General features: G+C 32.4%; 3 protein-coding genes across 3 annotated transcripts; all 3 read right to left on the bottom strand.

Moving 5' to 3' along the window:
• Positions 1 to 1,194: 1,194 nt before the first annotated feature.
• Positions 1,195 to 4,370, bottom strand: TRIADDRAFT_56983 (uncharacterized protein; the record flags this gene model as incomplete). The annotated part of the gene is made up of 7 exons (XM_002112658.1): positions 1,195 to 1,311; positions 1,525 to 1,728; positions 1,983 to 2,061; positions 2,158 to 2,324; positions 2,549 to 2,937; positions 3,462 to 3,661; positions 4,066 to 4,370. 7 exons carry the CDS (start codon positions 4,368 to 4,370, stop codon positions 1,195 to 1,197), a joined length of 1,461 nt encoding a protein of 486 aa, XP_002112694.1.
• A 3,879-nt stretch (positions 4,371 to 8,249) lies between these two features.
• Positions 8,250 to 11,361, bottom strand: TRIADDRAFT_25150 (uncharacterized protein; the record flags this gene model as incomplete). The annotated part of the gene is made up of 6 exons (XM_002112657.1): positions 8,250 to 8,537; positions 8,827 to 8,905; positions 8,983 to 9,149; positions 9,314 to 9,702; positions 10,308 to 10,507; positions 11,174 to 11,361. 6 exons carry the CDS (start codon positions 11,359 to 11,361, stop codon positions 8,250 to 8,252), a joined length of 1,311 nt encoding a protein of 436 aa, XP_002112693.1.
• A 2,606-nt stretch (positions 11,362 to 13,967) lies between these two features.
• Positions 13,968 to 17,067, bottom strand: TRIADDRAFT_12737 (uncharacterized protein; the record flags this gene model as incomplete). The annotated part of the gene is made up of 6 exons (XM_002112656.1): positions 13,968 to 14,177; positions 14,447 to 14,525; positions 14,604 to 14,770; positions 14,961 to 15,349; positions 15,982 to 16,181; positions 16,889 to 17,067. Coding segments are annotated over 6 exons (1,224 nt in total), but the record flags the coding sequence as incomplete, so codon positions are not given.
• Positions 17,068 to 21,090: the final 4,023 nt, after the last annotated feature.

Here is a 21,090-nt window from a genome sequence, read left to right as displayed (position 1 = left end):
AGTCCAGCAAGGAACTTAGCCAGGAAATAAAAAGTCCTCTTCCATGGTACAGTCGCCTATGTTGGTAACCTTGTTTTGCGCATAGAATCAAGTTTAATATCGATCATAATGGAAGAGTACTATGGCTTCTTTTTATTCGGTCACGAGTAATAAAAGTCAATATAATATAATGCCCAATATAATATAAGTCAATAGAAGCATCATAAGTTATAGAAGTAATATTGTTGAAAGCTTACTGGCAGTTCTAATCTGCTAGACTAGGTACTTTCTTCTCGCAAGTCCGCGTTGACTTAGCCAAGGCTGAGCAGTAAATATCTGAAGGGTCAATATCGATCATGATAGCTCTAGTTCTAATGTGAATTATTAATTAGTATTAGCATAAAACACAATTAGTGATCTGGTACAATCTTCTCGAACGATTGGTGTAGTATAGATATAGTTCTACCGGTATCCCTCTAACATAATAAGAATTGATACAGATTAAAACAGCATTTACAGCTAGACATGTTGCTTTAGTGAAAGGATATCTCGCCTTGATCATGCATCCAATCGACTCATGAAACTGTACAAAGCTTTGAAGTAAGCAAGAAGTCAGCAAGCCAAGTAGAGCTCACCTTGCAGCTACAATCACAGTATCGCATTTGCAAAACTTAACCAAAGCACTTTACTCCATAACAACTTGATAATCAATGATTAGCATGATCACATTATTATTAATACCGCAGGACAACAAAATAAACGCGAGAGCATAGTAGTCTAATACATATCATAACCTAAAAAATATGGCATTGATATTCAGCGATCTTTTTGACTTGATATGATTGCATTATGCCAATTTTCAAGCAAGATTGAAATCATGTTATATAGACCGTGAATGAATCAATGGCATCAATTTATACGTTATAAGATCAATGCTTAGACGCAAAGTAAAACCAACGGAACATTCCACTAGCATAATTCATAATGCTCGCAAGATCATTTATTTAGGCGATATTGGTTGGCAATAAATAAATAGCATGAACTATAAGTTACAATTTTATCATATCACTATAACATTTGCACAGAGACATCAGAGAATGTTGCTATTTCATAGGTTTACAAATTAAAACAGCGAATAAATTGGCACATAGTTCTTAATATCTAGTCAATACCACCTACAAGTACGCATATGCTGATACATCCTATTCGAAATATCTAGTTGATTCTTGGTTCTAAAGCAATTCGAATATCCGTCTCTGGGGAAGCTACCGTTCTAATTATCTGGCCAACTTCACCAGTGTTTCGGCATTCCACGCGAAATTGAGAAATTAACTATACACATACCGTTCAAAATAGGACCATAAGCATAAATTAGAAATACTGTATGATACCTTTGCAATAAGTCATAAGTCAAATAAAAATCCCATAGTTTATGTAAAATAGGCATTTAATATAGCTATTGGTAAGGATGCACTTGTATACTCCCTATGGTATAGCTATTGGTAATGATGCACTTGTATACCCCCTTAAACTACGGTAGCTTACCCTTGCTATCAGTAGCTGCATTTGCAATTCCGCTACGCGTCTACCAATGCACATCCTAGGCCCAAAACTAAATGCTGTATAAATATATGGGTCTAAACGCCTTTTGGAGGGCGACCTAATCCATCGCTCTGGTTTAAACTTTGTCGGTTCATCGAAAATCGATTCATCACAAGACATTACACAAAATCCAGCCATTATCCTAGTCTAAGCAAGTATGGCGTAATCATAGAAACTATTAGCGTGGAAATAAATGAAAATACTAATTATACCAAATATTGAATAGAAAACATATTAATCGTCAGATTCATGTGAATACGATTAACAAAGTTCATTATTGACATTTAGTTAGTACAAACTCTTGTTAAAGAACTGGGCTACTAATAAATATCAAATTCTGGATATAGCGCGATATTTTACAGTATTCTATCAATCTTGCGTACGCTCATAAGTTAACATACATTAGCGGGAATTCGATATCCAGCAAGGACTATATCCGTGTCAATGAAGCGAGGTACACCAGGGAGGATTGGATACATGCTATGATTGTTGAAGATTCATTCGAGACGTTCATATTAGAATTACTGCGTTTATCTTGAAGTGCAATACGCGTATGTTCATGTTATTTACACATACCGTTGAGTTTCTTTTATTAGGGCTCTTAAGTAAGACATCTTTTGAATAGCTCCACTATCTGGATATTCCCCTTTCTTTAATACATTGCTTACTTCTTGGTATAACTTTTCTTGTATTTCAGGATTTTTTCCCAATATGTATAAAGTCCACAGCATTGTATTGGCCGACTGTAGGGATACAATAGAGCAATTAAAAATTATACCATTACAAGTAAAGGCTATCGTCGAATTTAATTAAAATTCAAAAGCTTTACTACATACAGTACCGTGTATGCATTAAGCTTACAATGGCTAATAATTTTTAGATTGATAAAATTGACGTCTATAATATAATAAAGTCTATAAATCATATTGCAATCTCTTTATAAAACTCTATGAGAGCGTAATATTACCGTGTCTACTGCCGCAATCATCAAATCTATAATATTTCCTACGATTTCATCAGAATTTAATTCTCCTCGTAAAAGAACATAAGGTAAAAATTCTAATTCTTCACTGCGACGAAGGTCAACTGATTTATCAGCGATATCCTGCATAATTTGTTGCAGTCTCTGGTGTTCTTCATTGATGAGTTGCTCTGCAATCTCAAACATCGTATCCCAGAGTTGGCAATAATCTTTCCAATATTTAGTTTTAAAATACTTATAATATGGAGGTATTGGTGCCAGATCGTTACTTTGTTCAAACATTAAACATACACTATGATAAAATTTTTCAGCAATGGGATTAGGAGGATCTTGAAGCGTTCCAAGCCTTTTATTATATAGAATAGTGCCAATAGCTAAAGTAGTAATAAATTAAAGATACCAATCACATTAGTACTATACGTATATTCGCTTCAGTTGTACTATGAGTCTATCACCTCTACGCAATTTCGTGTATAATAGCAGCTATCAGTATAAAAATAATAAATTTATCAATCTGGAGCATTGTATAAACACTATTTAATCATTTCTATCGAATATTGATGGAGTGTGCATGCATTGTTACAAATTCACTACAGAATTCGATTTGACAGCAAGTATAGGCTGTCTCTCATCGCTCTTATTCATCATTACTGCTGCTTGAATATTTCGTATAGTGGCAATTTGCAAACAATCTATGTTCTGTAAATTAAGGATTTACAGTAGTATAGAATATACGTTTGCCTTATAAAATTGAGCATCTCTTCAGTATTAAGAAGCGAATTTTCAAGTCAATGTACGCGTAGTGCAAAAGATATTAGAAAGATTTAATATAGACTTATTTGGTAAATACTGATTGTAACTTTCAATATCAATAAATGAACAGAATCTTAATCCTTACTTTCAAAAGACCATTTGTATAAGCAGTCTCTCAGATTGCTGATTTCTCCATTTAGGTCATCTTCCAGTTGTTTCTTAGTTAAATAGTTGATTAAATCCGTAATGACATCATTCATTCTACCACTGTATGCACTAACATCTTTGACTTTTAAAAGCTTTTTATCCAAAATGCTTCTAAATCTTCGCCACTCTTCCCCTTCGCTACGCGTATAGTAAGAAAGTAAACAGAATTAAACGTTTTACTTGCCTATGAACTGTTTCGTTGCACCGGATAGATAATATGCATATAGAGGGAAGAAAGCAAATAATTTACTTAAAATAGTACCATACTTACCATAGAGTACGATTTTCCTTTTAAAATAAACATTGACAGCAAATGATACTATTACAGTAGTCACTGAAGGAATATTAATCCATAAGGCCAGTATTGCAAGTTCGATCTATTGTTATCGCAATGATTCCTCACTAACCTAATTAAAAGACCTTTAGCTTTCTTTCTCTGTTCTCTATAAGTAGTCTATGGTACAGAAGGACCTCGATAAGGTGATCTTCCCTCAGCTTGATATAATTTAGCAACATCTTCTGGTTTATACACAAGCACGTACTCGAAATTACCCATTTTATCTTTATGGATTCGACCATATTTTTTAGCATTCATAATCATGTATAAATGTGTTTTCTTTATATAATATCCATCATTTTTAAGTACAGTCAGTAAAGAGCCAATCAAGGGTAAACCCTTGGGTCCAGGTATTTCACTGAATGGCTTCACTTCGACAGATTCATTATTACCATTTGGTTTATGGTCTAAATTCCCAACTGCTGTCGATTGGTTTACAATTCCATTAACAGCTATTACACGAAGTGCAAGGCATGATCGAAGTGAAATTTTTCGGAAGCCTATTAACATCTTGTTCTTAACCAAATACGGCACTATTATTTATAGAAGTAGAAAATACATTAAATCGATTCAAAACAACGACTAATGGTAGCTATCTACTTCAAGAGCCATTCGATCTTACACAGTCGTTTACTAGTAAAAGTTTCTAATCTATGAAAGCCATCGGTGTAGTATATACCATTAAATGGGTATGACCTCACCCCTAAAATTAGGAATTTCCTTTTGGAAGAATTTGACATTAAGTAAAATTATAAATTGTCGAATTGAATAGAAAAACAGAGAGATTTAGAATAGTACTTGTATAGGCATTTTATATTTATTTGATTGCCTTGACACTACTAATGCACATCCTTGGCCCAAAACTAAAAGTTGTAAAAGTGTAAGGATCCAAGCGACGTTTAGAGGACGACCTCATCCACCGTTCTGGCTTAATCTTTGTAGGCTCGTCATGAATTGATTCATCATAAGACATCGCACTAAATCCAGCTAGTACCCTAGTCTACGAGTGTGCAACATTATCGAACTAATATTTTGATTTTAAAAGTTTAAATATAAATAGCTTACGCAAAGTACGAGTATTAATTATGTCAACGATTAATTAATTTAAAACTTTTGCTAAGAATTACACTGCCACAGTTAAAGGTCTATCATTGAAATTCGAAAAAGAGATTTATTAAGAAATTCACTAGAAATTTCATAATCAGCCATAGTATGACTTATTGCATATAATTTCTATCTTACATCAGCTCATATTTTGCATGAGCTATTGAACATACTTTGGCAGGAATTTGATATCCACCCAGTACTATGTCCTTCTCAACCAAGCGCGGTACTATTGGGATGAATGAATACTGTACGTACTTTTATTTCCATATAAAAGCATCATTCCAGATCATAATGTTAGAAGTATTTGCATTAACCTTTACTAAAATCAATCTATAATATTCACATACCGTTGACTTTCTATTATCAGAACTCTTAAATAAGGCATCTGTTGAATAGCTGTACTATCTGGATATTCTCCTTTCTTTAATATATGACTTACTTCTTGATGTAACTTTTCTTGTATATCAAGATTTTTTCCTAATATGTACAAAGTCCATAGCTTTATGTTGGCCGACTGTATGGAAACGATTTCGCAATTAATGAAGATACAAGTAAAAGTCAAGATTGCGATCCAATATGATTGACATACCGCAATATTTAGCCACATAAATGTATTAATGTATCAATTAAACTTGCAGTTATCAAAAATATTAAATTATATAATGTTGACGTCTACAATAAAATCTTTAAATCTTATTGCAATCCATCTATGCTACTCTATGTTAATATAATGTTACCGTGTCTACTCCTCCAATCATTAAGTCTATAATATTTCCCAAAATTTCATCAAAATTTCATTCTCCTCGTAATAAGATATAGGGTAAAAATTCTAGTTCTTCACTTGGATTATGATCAACTGATTTATCAACATTTTTCTTCATAAATTGCGGCAATCTATGATGTTCTTCGGTGATAAGCTGCTCAGTAACCTCAAACATAGTATTACAGAGTTGGCAATAATTTTTCCTATAACTAGTTTTAAAATATTTGACATAAGGAGGTAATGGTGATGGAGCATTACTTTGATCGAACATTAAACATACACTACGATAAATTTTTCAGCAACAGGATTAGGAGGATCTTGAAATGTTCCAAGTTTTCTGTTATAAAGTAGAGCGCCAGCAGCTTTGGTGGTAACAAGTAATCAGAATTAAATTACTACTAGTTACTCAATTCTGTTAGAGCCTATTTAAAACTTCACAATTTCATGTATAGTAGCATTGAACATCATCAATATTGCTCTGTCATTATTATTCTAAATACCTGGTGGCATTGTATGATAGTTCGTAATGACTATACCGCCATGATTTGACTTTACATCAAGTACATGCTATCGGTATTTACTCTTATCCGCCATTTACAGCAATTTAAACACTTCTGACCATAGCAACCAGTAATCTGAAATGTCTAATTTAGGTCATTGACTACGATGCTACTTTAGTGACAAGACTTTTGCAGTACTGTAATATCGTGAAATGCCATAGGTTTTTATGCTAGTACAATACTATAAGGCGATAGAAATGTTCAATATCAACTCGTTTGATATATAACATAACATATATATATATAATTTTAAATGTTATCAGGTGATTTCTACTTGTAAGTAAGCAAAAGAACTGTCGATATTGGATTTAGTTTGTTACTCCGGTACTTTACTATAGGATATCTAGTTTGTACGCTAAAACTAAACAAATTTACTTCTAGCCTACGTTGCACCTAATCCTTATGTATGCTAAACCAGATAGTAGTAACCACCAATACAGTGACATCGTACGATTATTCACTATTAAATATAATGAACAAATGCTCACTTTTAAAAGACCATTTGTAAATGCAATCTTGCAGATCTTTGATCTCTCCGTCTACGTTGTCTTCTCATTGCTTTTTATTTAAATACGGAATAAAATCGGTAATATCATCGTTCATTCTAGCGCTGTATCTACTGACATCTTAAACTTTTAAAAGCTTTTTATCTAATACGCTTCTGAATCTCCGCCATTCTTCACCTTCTCTATAAAGAGAACGTTTACAGGATAAGTTTAATCTATCGAATTATTAGGTGCTAATCATAATCTATGATTGTGAACATAATGCCAGCCAGACTACAGTTTCCTTCCGATAAAGCTTTCGATGGCAAACTGTACTATCGATCAATTAATTATTAATTACTCTCAATTTGCTAGATTGTGCATGATTACAATATACAGTAATATTTATCGGTAGATAAATATTACTGATCTATTTATTATTATTACTGATCTATTTTCCGATCTAGATAAATCCACGGTTCGCTACAAAGATTAATAAGACAATCGTGTTTACACTAATTCTATGTTGTATTGAAGTATACAGTATACCCCGTTTACACCCTTGCCACTATACTTCTTAGTTCGAGATGATCATTATTGAAACAGTTACTAAGAGTAGGGAGTTATTAACTATTTTTACATCAACTTTGCTGAAATGTACAATTGCGGTCTTCTATACTCTTTGAGAGTAGTGCAAAACTTGGATATTCAGTGGTTAGTGTTTCAGTTACTTTAGAAAGTGATGCAAAACACTATCTTGTCTGTCATTGAAGAAATCGGAAAATACAAAGTAATAATAACGTGTGTACGGTATTGAAGTTCAAAGCTCTTCTCGAGATGACTACAAACTAACCCAATTAAAATTCCTTTAGCTTTCTTCCTCTGTTCTCTATAAATAGACCACGGTCGGGAAGGACCACAAAAAGGAAATCTTATAAGTTAAATAGCTTTAGGAAATAAATTAGCATAACAATTTATTATTTATCAACTAATTAAGTCGTTTTACAGAGGCAGAATCGATTTCTTGGCTGAATGCAGTGAATACAATACATTTTAACTATATGTTTGCAAATAGATAAAAAGTACATCGCCGCATCACAAGCATAACCTTAATTAATGATTGTGAACGAGTGAAATTATTAATTGTTAATTTGATTTTACATACTCGTACAAACAGCAGCTTCCTGACTGAAAATACTGCTCGCTTAGTCTTCTAACATATAGTCGTAGAATTATAAGTGAAGAGCATATCCTAATTCATATCTGCTCGTTATCTCCATTAGTGTTTCATTTATTTGCACATGCAACAATTAGCCACTTCTTTTTTCCAAACCTATCCGGATGTCGGAATCGGGAGAAGTTACCATCCTGTTGACCAGTTTTACTTCACTTGTATTGCGACAATCCAAGCGAAATTCATAAATCAACTAAGCATATATATACGATCCCAATAGAACACAGAAAACATACAAAATTAATTATATACATTCAAAAACAAACTACGTACGTCAAAAGATCGGTAGCAAAATGCATCAGTTATGAAATTTATGAAGATTACCCTGGATATTAATAGCTGCATTTCCAATTCAGCAATACGTCTGCCAACGCACATTCTTGGTCCAAAGCTAAATGCTGTATGACCAAAAGGATTAAAACGATGTTGAGCGGATGATCTTATCCATCGCTCAGGCTTTATCTTTGTTGGCTCATCATGAAACGATTCATCGAATGACATCATATGGTAACCGACGAGTACTTTAGTCTAGAAACAATTTAAAAAATATTAACTGAGGTAATGGGTAAGTTACACTTAATATAAAGAGGTTAACAACTACGGAACTCTAAATCGATAATCAATTCAACAAAATATGTTAACTTAGTAAGATTACACTAGCAGTTAATGAGCCCAATACTATAAAACATGACTCGATCGTCAATCTCTATCACTTGCTTAATAATTAATGATTAATTATCAGTTATCAGATAACGATGAATGGAATTTGAATTACTAAACATATAATATGATATATTGGTATATCAATATTCTGTACCTTAGCTGGAATTTGATATCCACCTAATACTGTGTCTTTATCAAGAATTCGAGCAGTCACAATGGCGACCGGATACATACTAGTTGTTGTTTAAACATACAATTCCGGTTTAGCAGATTATCTAAATTAAACAATGTCTATTCTACTCTCTCATACCGTTGACACTCCTTGATTAAGCCTCTGAGGTACGGCATCTTCTGAACAGATAGACTATTTGGATGTTCGCCTTTCTTCATTACACTGCATACCTCTTGATATAACTTTTCTTGAATATCTGGATGTTTTCCCAATACATACAATGTCCACAGCATTGTGTTAGCTGACTATAGGATTATGCATCAAAATTGGTAAAAACGCGATTGTACTTAAAATTTTTAATTAAATTATACCGACTGCATGTAGTAAATGAGGATTGAAATAATTTCAAATTAATTTTAAAATTATTATCAACAATGCTCTTCAAGCTAGAATACAAGGTATATTTTACCGTATCTACTCCACCAATCATTAAATCCATGATATTTCCCACAATTTCATCTTTGTTTAATTCACTTCGTAGGAGAACATACGGTAAAAATTCTATTTCTTCGCTGTGATGAAGATCAATCGATTTACGTGAATCTTCACTTATGCTCTGTTGCAGTTTCTGATACTCCTCGTCGACGAGCTGCTCAGCTATCTCAAACATTGTATCCCATATTTTACAGTAATCGTTCCAACGTTTAGTTTTAATATATTTGTAGTAAGGAGGCAACAATGTTATTTCATTACTTTTATCGAACATTAAACACACGCTACGATAAAATTTCACAGCAATAGGATTTGGAGGATCTTCAAAGGTTCCAAGTTTTTTATTGTATAGTACAGTATTGATAGCTATAATATTAATAAATAGGAAAATTATGTTAATAGTCTTTACCTGATATTATGCGAATTTATACAGTAGTAGTAGGATCTACTTGTACACTGATAGCTAATTGTATCGCAGGTGATATGCAATAACAAAAGCACGTTATAATTTTTGTACAATGTGTCAATATTTTGCTATACATCGCTTTCTACTCGTGTCGTCTCGTGCTTTATAAAACGTATATTGTATCTATTAATTGTATTAGTTAATAGTAATTATATAGCGAAAACAGACCAGAAATAACAGGCTTTACAATTAGATAGAGTTGTAACACTACAGTAATACTAAAATAAAGCATTGGTTTATCTCTAACGACTGCGAAATATTTATATATCAAATCAATCTTAACAGTTTTAGAATTACAATTCTTGCAGTAATATACTAACAGTAAGAAGTCTGAGAGTAAAGTTAGTATAGTTAGAATAGACATAAGTGCATAGTGGCAATACTTAAGCATTGTAATACAGATTTATGCAATACTGTAGGTAGATTATACTGATTTTAATCGAATTAAAATTACGCTCTGCCTTATAAAAGCTGCAAGTTTATTATAATACGAATCGATTCTTACTTTCAAAAGACCATTTGTATAAAGAATCCTTCAAATCTTTAATTTCTCCGTCCATATTATCTTCTTGTCGCTTTTTATCCAAGTGCATTAGAAAATCGGTAATAGCGTCGTTCATTCTATCGCTGTATGCGGCAGCGTCTTTGACCTTTAGTAGCTTTTTATCCATAACGCTTCTAAATTTTCGCCACTCTTTACCTTCTCTACAGTAGAGTAGTTAGCAGAACAGTAGATTATGTTATCACTAAATTGACATAATTAGGTTATTATTCTAGCTTCAACACTGCTGGAATGATAATACTGTTAAGAAATAAAGAGCTCAAAAGACACTGTTCATAAATTTAAAACCTAAGGCATTTGTAAGTTTAATTGCAGCTCATATCCGGATTTCTTCTAACCTAAAGTACTTGTCAATTCTACTACAGACTATGCCCGGGTTACTGCTGACTTTAAGCATTAATAGGATCTGGATTACTACAGCTCAATTCTCGAATTACATTTAAATTAAGGCATTCGTAAGTTGAGTTACTACTCAAGTCTGAACTACATTTAATTTAATCTTAAAGTATTACTAAGGTCTGTTATTAAGGTCCGAATTACTTGTAACTTAAAGCATTCGCGATTTCTATTGCAACTATCAAGTCCGAATTACTTGTTACTTTAAGAATTAGTGAGCTATATTGCAACTCATATCTGAATTTCTTAATTAAAGTAGTAACAAGATTCAATTACATTTCACGCCTGAATCACTTCTTACTTAACAAAAATAATGTTAAGTTCTATTATACCTCATGTCTGGATTACTTCTAACTTAAAACGTTAGTGAGTTGGATTTCCAGCTCACATCTAGGTTACTACGATTAACTTACCCGAGTAGGAGGCCCTTGGCTTTCTTTCGTTGTTCCCTATAAATCTTCCATGGTAATGCTGGACCACGAGCAGGATATTTCCCTTCCGCTTGAAAAACCTTAGCGACATCTTCTGGCTTATACACAAACACATATGAAAGATTTCCGATCTTATCTCGATAGACTGGACCATATTTTTGAGCATTCATAGCGAAATATAAGTGTAAATTCTTTTGATAATATCTATTATTTTTAAGGATTGTTGGTAAAGACCCAATTAACGGTAAACCATCGGTTTTAGGCATCTCTTGAAATGGTTTAGCACGATGATAGTCATCATCGTTGCCCTTTCCTTTTTCAATTTTGATTTCGGCTGTTGATTGAAATACAACTTTATTGAGCAATATAGGCCGAATAGCAGCCAATGATACCGGCGAAATTTTGGATAGTGGTTTGAACATTTCAATCACGATAGACTGAATCCTATAAAATAATAATTAACGACTATTCTTATACTCAATTGTACAACCTTCCTTGATAAGCGTTGATTTCTCTGGGTCTTAATCTCTTTTACTGATTCAAATAGCTTACAATCTCTGCGTCTTATTCACCGATGGACATTGCCTGTAAATGAGTATAACAATTTAATCAATGTTGATACTATATATTATAGTCTCTAGGCAAGGGTGTCAAATAGTCGGTGATTACTAAAATAGAGTGACTTAAGACTACTTTTTCATAGCTGAATGTGAGGCTGACTATCTTACTGATCTTGGTTTACCGTGTACTGTAATCTTTACTGTCTATGCTATGAGCGTTGTGTGGTAAACAAACACCCAGTTGTCCGCTAAACCTTCAATGAACACTACCATACTATAGGAACTCCTCTAATAACTTGCTATTGATTTCTTATTTCCATTCTAATTTTATGACAACATGCAGCTGCCCGGTATTTTGTAAACCCATTCTCCTGCATTGCCCGTGACGTAAACTGTTATGGACCAAGTATGTAAACAACACATGACTGAAAATTATCGAATCATCATGTGACTAATAAATGATTGTAGTTTGTATAGGTGATGAAATCCAAGCTCTTGATAAAACCAGCTATAAGTAAACATTGACCTTGAATAGAACTGCAACCTGCAGCTGCCTTGCTTGATTATAGATGTATCAAAAAATTACACTGTGACTAATAAATGATTGCAGTTTGCATAGATGATGAAATCCAAGCTCTTGATAAATCCAGCTATGAGCAAACATTGACCTTGAATAGAATTGCAACCTGCAGCTGCCTTGCTTGATTACAGATGTATCAAAAAAACTACAGTAGCAATCGGATAAAAATACAGCCTTGCACTCAATTAAAGTCTTGGTAACACAAGTTATTTTTAGGCTTTTTACTTATTCACCTCTAGATTCTAACTTGTTTAATGTAGAAAAGTAACTTGTACCATGAAAATTGATAATACCATAAAGTCAAATTTTTCATTGAATTAAGGTATATTGACAACTTATTCATAGTTTTATTACGAATAAACGACTGTCGTCTCAGTCTTTCATATCTATTCAGCAATCCGATTAATATCAAACCTTTCGCTGAGTTAAATATTGTTAAAGAGGTTTGTATTATAAAATTTTTTTTGCGCCATTAGATTTAGATTTAATTTCTAAACTTGAGTCTGGATAAATTAATTTTCACCCTGACTAGAACATATATATGAATAGAGTTCAATTCAGATTTTTAGAGATTTTTGCCAAAAGTGTTAAGGTTACATAGGATTATTTTACATTGTACTAGTATGTGATTGCAAAACTTACTGAGCTATTACAAATTTTAATACCCATTATAAACGGGCAAGAAACTTGTCTATCATAAATATTCTACTGATAACTTAGTAAAAGTTCCAACGGTGATATATTGCAAATGAATAGATAACATCAGTAAGATCTACAGTAATGAAAATCAAGTATGGAAAACTTGATAGAATAATCTGGTTATCTAAATTAATCCAATATCGAGTAGTAAGTATCAAACACTGCTACTATATGCCTAAGCTTGATATGAGTTCCTATTTCAAAACAAAAGTCACGATTTTATAATCTCTTTATTGGAATATTTTAATTTCATGCTCTATCTCACATTTTAATCTATTAGCTACCGTACTTTTACAACACATTTAAATTAGTAACATCCTGGAAATACTTCAAATACCGTACTAGTATGGCAAGCTCATACAAAATGTAAAATTTGAGCAACCTCTTACGATTCTACATTACACTATATAAATATTCTCAATTTTAAATATCATGAAATAAATCATCCAGCGTAAGATTATTCACGTGTTAATTGACTAGGTAGTTTCATAAATCATCTCATGGGCACAACCATCACTAACTACTCCGTACAAGCAACATTTCATTAATTCGATCTTACGTGTACATATACATACAAATCATGAATCATGTATTCTCGACCAAAAATGCTGCTAGCTTAGACATCTAACTTCGCGTATAGAGATGGAACAGTAACCGAAGACCATGTACGTATTAATATCTACCATTATCATTATTTTATATACTCGTACATACAATAATTAACCGCTCCTTTTTTCAAACCGTATGCGAATATCGGAATCTGGGGAACCTATTATCCTGATAGCCAGTTCAACTTTACTCGTATTGCGACACTCCAATCGATATTCACAAATCAACTAATTTGGTAAAATCGAATTAAAAGCATTAAAAATAAATACGTAAAAAAATTACGTTATTAAGACCAATTACAAATGCCACTTTGCTTTGAAATTATGAAGATTACCCTAGCTAGCAGCAGTTGCATCTCCAATTCTGCTATGCGTCTGCCAACGCACATTCTTGGCCCGAAACTAAATGCTGTATGACTAAATGGATTAAAACGATGTTGAGAAGACGATCTTATCCATCGTTCAGGCTTTATCTTTGTTGGCTCATCATGAAACGATTCATCAAATGACATCATGTGGTAACCGACAAATATCTTAGTCTGGAAACAGTATAAAATAACACAGAAATAATAGGTGATATTCAGAGTACAGTAGATATAGCAAAGTTGATAATTATTATAAATTGATGATCAATTTGATACAACATCTTCATTTAGAAAGTTCGCCACAACAATTAATTAATGAGCTCAGTACTTTCAAGAACAAATCTTCTATCAATCTTAATTATTTACATAATAACATTTTCGTTATCGCATAGCTATTAAGAGGACATTGCTTACCGAATACACAGTACGATATAGCTACATACCTTGGCTGGAACTTGATATCCACCTAATACCGTGTCTTTATCAAGAATTCGAACGGTTGCAATGGCGATCGGATACATACTATTTGTAATTTACATATACAATTCTGGCTTAGTAAAATTATCTAAATTAAACAGTATTCATTTTACTCTAACATACCGTTCACTTTCTTTTAGTAGACCCCTTAGGTACGGCATCTTTTGAACAGATAAACTATCAGGATATTCTCCTTTCTTCAGTACACTGCGTATCTCTTGGTATAACTTTTCTTGAATGTCCGGATGTTTGCCCAATATATAGAGTGTCCATAGCATTGTATTAGCTGACTATATAAATATGCATTAATATTAGAAAAAATGCGACAGTATTTTAAATTGCTATCGAAAAAGAGCATGATAAATGACCAACATTCTGCAGTTATCATTACTACATAGAGCAAAAATTGAAATAATCTCAAATATTGTCAAATTATTGTTAATAATAAACTTCAAGTAAAATTGTAGGGTATATTATTACCGTGTCTACTCCACCAATCATTAAATCCATGATATTTCCCACAATTTCATCCTTGTTTAATTCACTCCGTAGGAGGACATACGGTAAAAATTCTATTTCTTCGCTCCGACGAAGATCGAAGGATTTACGCGAATCTTCAGTTATGCTTTGTTGCAAGTTCTGATACTCCTCGTCGACGAGCTGCTCAGCTGTCTCAAACATTGTATCCCATATTTTACAGTAATCGTTCCAACGTTTAGTTTTAATATATTTATAATATGGCGGCAACGATATTATATCATTACTTTTATCGAACATTGAACACACACTTCGATAAAATTTCTCAGCAATAGGATTTGGAGGATCTTCAAAAGTTCCAAGTTTTCTATTGTATAGTATAGTATTGATAGCTATAATATCAATAAATAGTAATATTATATTATTAGAGATTATTACTCGATTATATGTGAATTTATACTGTAGCAATTGCATCCTCTTATACACAGATAGCCAACGGTAACGTCGTTAAATTTTGACAACATAAAATCATATCATAGTAATTGTTAGGTGTATCAGTATGTTTTTATAAACTACACTTTCTAATCATATCATCATCGGTTTCTATAGCATATATATTACATTCATTAATTGTACTAGATACCAGTAATTCTGTGGCTAAAACGAATCAATAATTATATGCTCCTCAAATAGATAGATATAATGGTAAATAGTTATGCTACAGTAAGTCATTAACTTATCTCGATCAGCTACTAAATATTTATTAATTGTTAGCTGCAAACGATAATAACAGTTTCAGAAGCACAAGTCATATAGCAATATAGTAAGAGTAAGAAATTGACAATGAAGTTAAGCTAGTTAATGTATGAGTAAGTACAAAATTTTATTACTTCTGCCTTCGCAGTATCGAATTATGTAATAAGGTGGGTAAATTTCGCTGAACTTATTAATCGACGTTAACTTACTTTATATCTTTTAAAACAATACGTGAATAATACTTCTTGTAGTATGAATCAATTCTTACTTTCAAAAGACCACTTATACAGGGAATCTTTTAAATCTCTAACTTCTCCATCAATATTATCATCTTGTCGCTTTTTATCCAGATGTATGAAAAAATCAGTAATAACGTTGTTGATTCTGTCACTATAAGCACTGACGTCTTTGACCTTTAGTAGCTTTTTATCTGTAACGCTTCTAAATTTTCGCCACTCTTTACCTTCTCTGCAGTAAAATAGTTAGAAAAACAGTGGATTACATTATCATTGGCTTGAAAGATATTGCAATTTACTCTTTTAACTTCAATACTGATTGTGTGAAATTACAATTCAAAAATATGGAAAGCAAAGGTACCATTCAAAGATTACAGCTTAAGACATTATGTAAGTTCCATTACAGTGCGTATCCTGATTACTTCTAATTTAAAGTATTAGTAAGTTTTATTACAGCTTATCCCCGAATGATTACTAGCTTAAATTTTGAATACTTTCAATTGAACTCACTTCCAAACTGTTACAAATATAAATCATGAATAAATTCTATTAGAGCTCATGTCCGAATTACTTTAACTTATAGCATTGATAAGCTCAATTGTAATTCAGGTTCGAAATACTTTTAATTTTAACTTAGACCAAAAGTAAGTTTTATTAGCTCTTATCCGATTACTTCCAACGTAAAGCAGTTATAGGTACAATACAGCTCAAGTTTGCATTGTACTACCTTACTTAAAGTATGAGTAAGTTGCAATGAAACTAAATTTCCGAATTACTTCTAGTTGAAAGCATTAGTAAGTTCAATTAAAATTCACGTTGGAGCTACTCTTGACTGAAAAAAACGGTAAAAATTTTACTCAAGCTCATGCCCGAATAAATCTAACTTTAAACGTTACTAGATCCGGATTACAGTTCATGCCCATATTACTCTAAACTAACGCGAGTAGAAGGCCTTTCGCTTTCTTTCGTTGTTTCCTGTAGATCAACCATGGTAGCGTTGGACCACGAGCAGGATACTTCCCTTCCGCTTGGAAAACCTTAGCGACGTCTTCTGGCTTATAAACAAATACATACGATAAAGGTCCAATTTTATCACGAAAGACTGGACCATATTTTTGGGCAAGTTTAGAGAAATATAAATGAGTATTCCTTTGATAATATCCATTATTTTTGAGTATCGTTAGTAAAGATCCAATTAACGGTAAACTATTGGGTTTAGGTATCTCTTGGAAAGGCTTAGCCTTATGGTAGTCATTATCGTTGTCCTTTGGCGGTTCATGCGTGGCTTCGATTGTTGACTGAAATACTACTTTATTGAGCAAAAGTGGCCGAGAACAATTTAACGGTACCGGTGGAATTTTGGCCAGTCGTGTTAACATTTCAATGGTGATGAAAGAATCGATTGAAATAAGGATGATACACTGTTACTCTTATAATCAACCGTACAAAGTTCTGCAGTAGAATGATTTTGTTGTTCGCTTTCTTTCACTAATTCAGATAATTCTAAATCCGTGTTGTACGTCTTGGCGATGAAAAATAGAAGTAGTGCAATCCTTACCGGCACCGTATTCTAATATACAAGCACGCCGTTCTGTACAAATGAATAGTTAGTTAACTACGAAACTATACAGTAACTTGTACTAAATATTATTAATTTATTCCATTCTATTGTAATCGCATACAACACAATGACGAATAGACCAGTCGATAAGAATTTTTTACTGATCATATTCTAAAGCCTGTACCGGGTAATGTATTAGTGTGCGATGAAATTGAATTCGTCGCCATTTTAGAGCATGGCGCAAACACCTTAATAGGATACTTGACTAGAAACTCCAGCTGGCGTTGAATGCGGTAGTTCGGTACCGTAGAGCAGCATGTAAACTATGTTGTAATAAAATGACAATTATGAATACGCCAACTATCAACTACCAAATCCTAGACAAGAACCAACAGTATTTATAACTTAAAAACGCTACATATACAGAGAGTAAGATTATAGAATTTCAACTGCAAAATAGTCTGGATCAATAAAATATTGTAAATAGACCTTGTCTATAAGTTTAACGATTAAAGCTAGCTTTCTAGCTGTTTGGATTGAACTATTCAAATCATATGAATAATATACATTACAGCTTACTTACTAACGAACAGAAGAAAAAAAAGTATTTACAAAATCCTGAGATTCTCAAGTTTGTACGTGACTGTGTGATATATACCAATCACGAAATTCCAAATTTTAGAAAAATAAGGGCTTTTATTGAATCTTATACAAAGATTAACTACACAGCTCTACTCTAGCCGAATACTACTACTAAAAACTTCTAGAACGAACTAACAGAATAATCTAAAGTTGCATGCTTTTATACTTTCCGTAGCATTCGCAGCTACAATCCGCATGGCAACCTTTTACCTTATTTTACACATAGTTAAATTATTCTTAGTAAGACTATTCTACTGCGGACCATCATTAATCCAATATGGATACGACTACAGTACTTACGTAGACATCATTCACACCAGCCAAAGTACAATGAATTAACCATATCCTAATATATGATTTACAGTTCTATTTTTACCTATAGCCATATTAGTAACTCAACAGCTTACTGCATATAGTCATCTGTACTCTAGCATAGAGTCTCTACCACTATAGTCTATAGTTACAGCTACCAAATATCTCTTAGGATAAATATCTACCGTACATTATACTACACATGGCTAACAGTCTACAATCACAATACTAAGTTACATTACAGACTGTCTTAAGGCTGATTCCGTTCTTAGGAATGAATGGCGTACCGGTATATATCTGTGTATATAGAGGGAGTACGAGATAAACAGACTAGACTCAGTCTAAAGTTACGTTCCATGACATGCTTATTATATTTACTGTGCCCTGGTAAACAAAAAGATACGCAAGTAGACCATGACATACTTATTATGTTTATGTTTACTGTGCCCTGGTAAACAAGAAGATACATAAGTAGATATTATCTGATATATAAAGTCAAATATCAGTGATTTCAAGATTGCATAGCTCCACCTATAGTCTTATCAAATCATTATTCAATAAGTAGTAACATCCGACAATTAAAGTCAATCATAGCTAGGAATTTAAGCTATCCAATAATGACAAACGAGCCTAAGTAAAGAAATGAATAGCTGATAATATTTACACTTTGTGTTTAATTTAATGAAAATAGAATATCTATAACACGAAATTTACTTAACGATCAATTACTCTGTTTAACTGACTTATTATAGATAGTCTAAAGTAACTGCGATGATGCATTCAGCTGTGCTATTTAGTTTTCTTATGCTAGCGATTGATATTAGGAAGCTATCTAACTAAAATTGATTAACTTTTCTAGTTAAATTAAAGGCTAATTGCGTTCACGATATGAAAACGTGTACAGAAGTTATAGATCGCCCAAAATAAGTAGAAAGAATATATTCTGCTGTTCTATTTGAATTTTGTTATAAGTAATTGATGTCAGGAAGTTTGCAAACTGAAAATTGTTGCCTTATCTGATCAATTTAAGGGCTAATTTCATTAATGATAGAAGAGCATATGCAGAAGTTATAGATTATCGAAAGTACTTACAATTAATATATTCTGTTGTACTGTTTGGGTTTCTTGTGTTAGTGATTGATGTCAGAAAATGTTCTAACCGAAAATCATTGCCTTATGTACTTGATTTAAGGACTAGTTTGACTCATGATAGGAGAACACAGTAATTATAGATTGTGGAAAGTAATTTGAAAGATAAGTTCTTCTGTACAGTGCAATTTTCTGATATTATTGATGGAGGCTAGCAAGCTTCCTAACTGAAAATTCTTACCTTAACTGATCAATTTAATACTAGGTAGCTGATTTTCTCATAATAAGAAGACATAAGCAGAAGCTATACAGTAGATTACCAAAAATAACTAGAAAGAATATATCTTACTATACTATAGTATTTTGTATTGTTAGTAATTAAAGTCAGGAAGTTTTCTAACGAAATCATTGCTTTATTCGCCCAATTTAAGGGCTAGTTCTACGTATTTCTTCATCGCGTAATACTTGCATAATATTCTAATTGATTGGTTGATATACTGACATATTGTAGTAAAGGGTGCATACAGTTTATACAGTACGTGAATGATATTGTGATAGGTTCAAGCTTCAACTTTTCAACTTAACAGCCTGTCTTACTTCCTTTCATAAACGTCGTAATCATGAGCATTTCGATACCAGACAGTCTGTAATTGCTGATTGATACTGTCTAATAAATAATGCAAACAACCTTAAGCTAACTACCGTACTATGAGCATATATATGACGCTCTTCTTTTCATTACCAAGTCTCAAAGAGATTTCCCTACGTATGTTAAATCTCTGATTGCCTTCAGCTACTCGAAAAGTACCTCGAAATTGATCGAATTAACTTTAGCATTACATTTTAAGTCTACAAAGTAAACTAGAAAACAAAGAGTGAAGATAAATAAAACACGAGGATTAGATAGAAATGATCGCATTAGTGATATCGTAATAGATTTGTAGAATTGTATGATCTATTAAGTCTATGAAACGTATAGACCCTTTTTAAATACGAGAATATAATAATTAAAATGGTAAACTGTCATTAATAACCTGCGCTCAGTAACCTTGTAAGTTTGCATGCTTTTTACTTATTTATAGTTTACTTTAGAGGCAAGACTCTATTTCGTTGTTCTCGCTCTTATAATATAATAGGCGAATTTTCCACTATAATAATTACCGTACGATAAAGGCGATAAAATATTTCTCCAATAATATTAATTTTTCTTAGTAATTCTTCAATGATATGATAAATGCATTATCTCTACGAATATCGCTCTAATAATGTTATTATTCTTTATTCTCTTATTATAATTATTATGTACGGTGAATGTTGTATACTAACAACTACTAATTAGTTTAGAATTACACAATTTAGAGAATAGATAATCATTTTATCGTCATGCTTTATTGCTACTTTTATAGTTCCTAACATCGCTGTTGTCTACATCATATTGCGTTAAATTATATCACGTTGACATACAGTATGGTATTGTAGTATATTTAGATTGTACTGTAACTCTAACATACAGTATTCCTAAATATAGGTAGTTAAT

The sequence above is a fragment of the Trichoplax adhaerens genome, genomic scaffold, assembly GCF_000150275.1.
Source record: "Trichoplax adhaerens TRIADscaffold_5 genomic scaffold, whole genome shotgun sequence".
NCBI lineage: Eukaryota > Metazoa > Placozoa > Uniplacotomia > Trichoplacea > Trichoplacidae > Trichoplax > Trichoplax adhaerens.
Note: the sequence above shows the minus strand (reverse complement) of the source record. Positions and strands in the feature narration are given on the sequence as shown.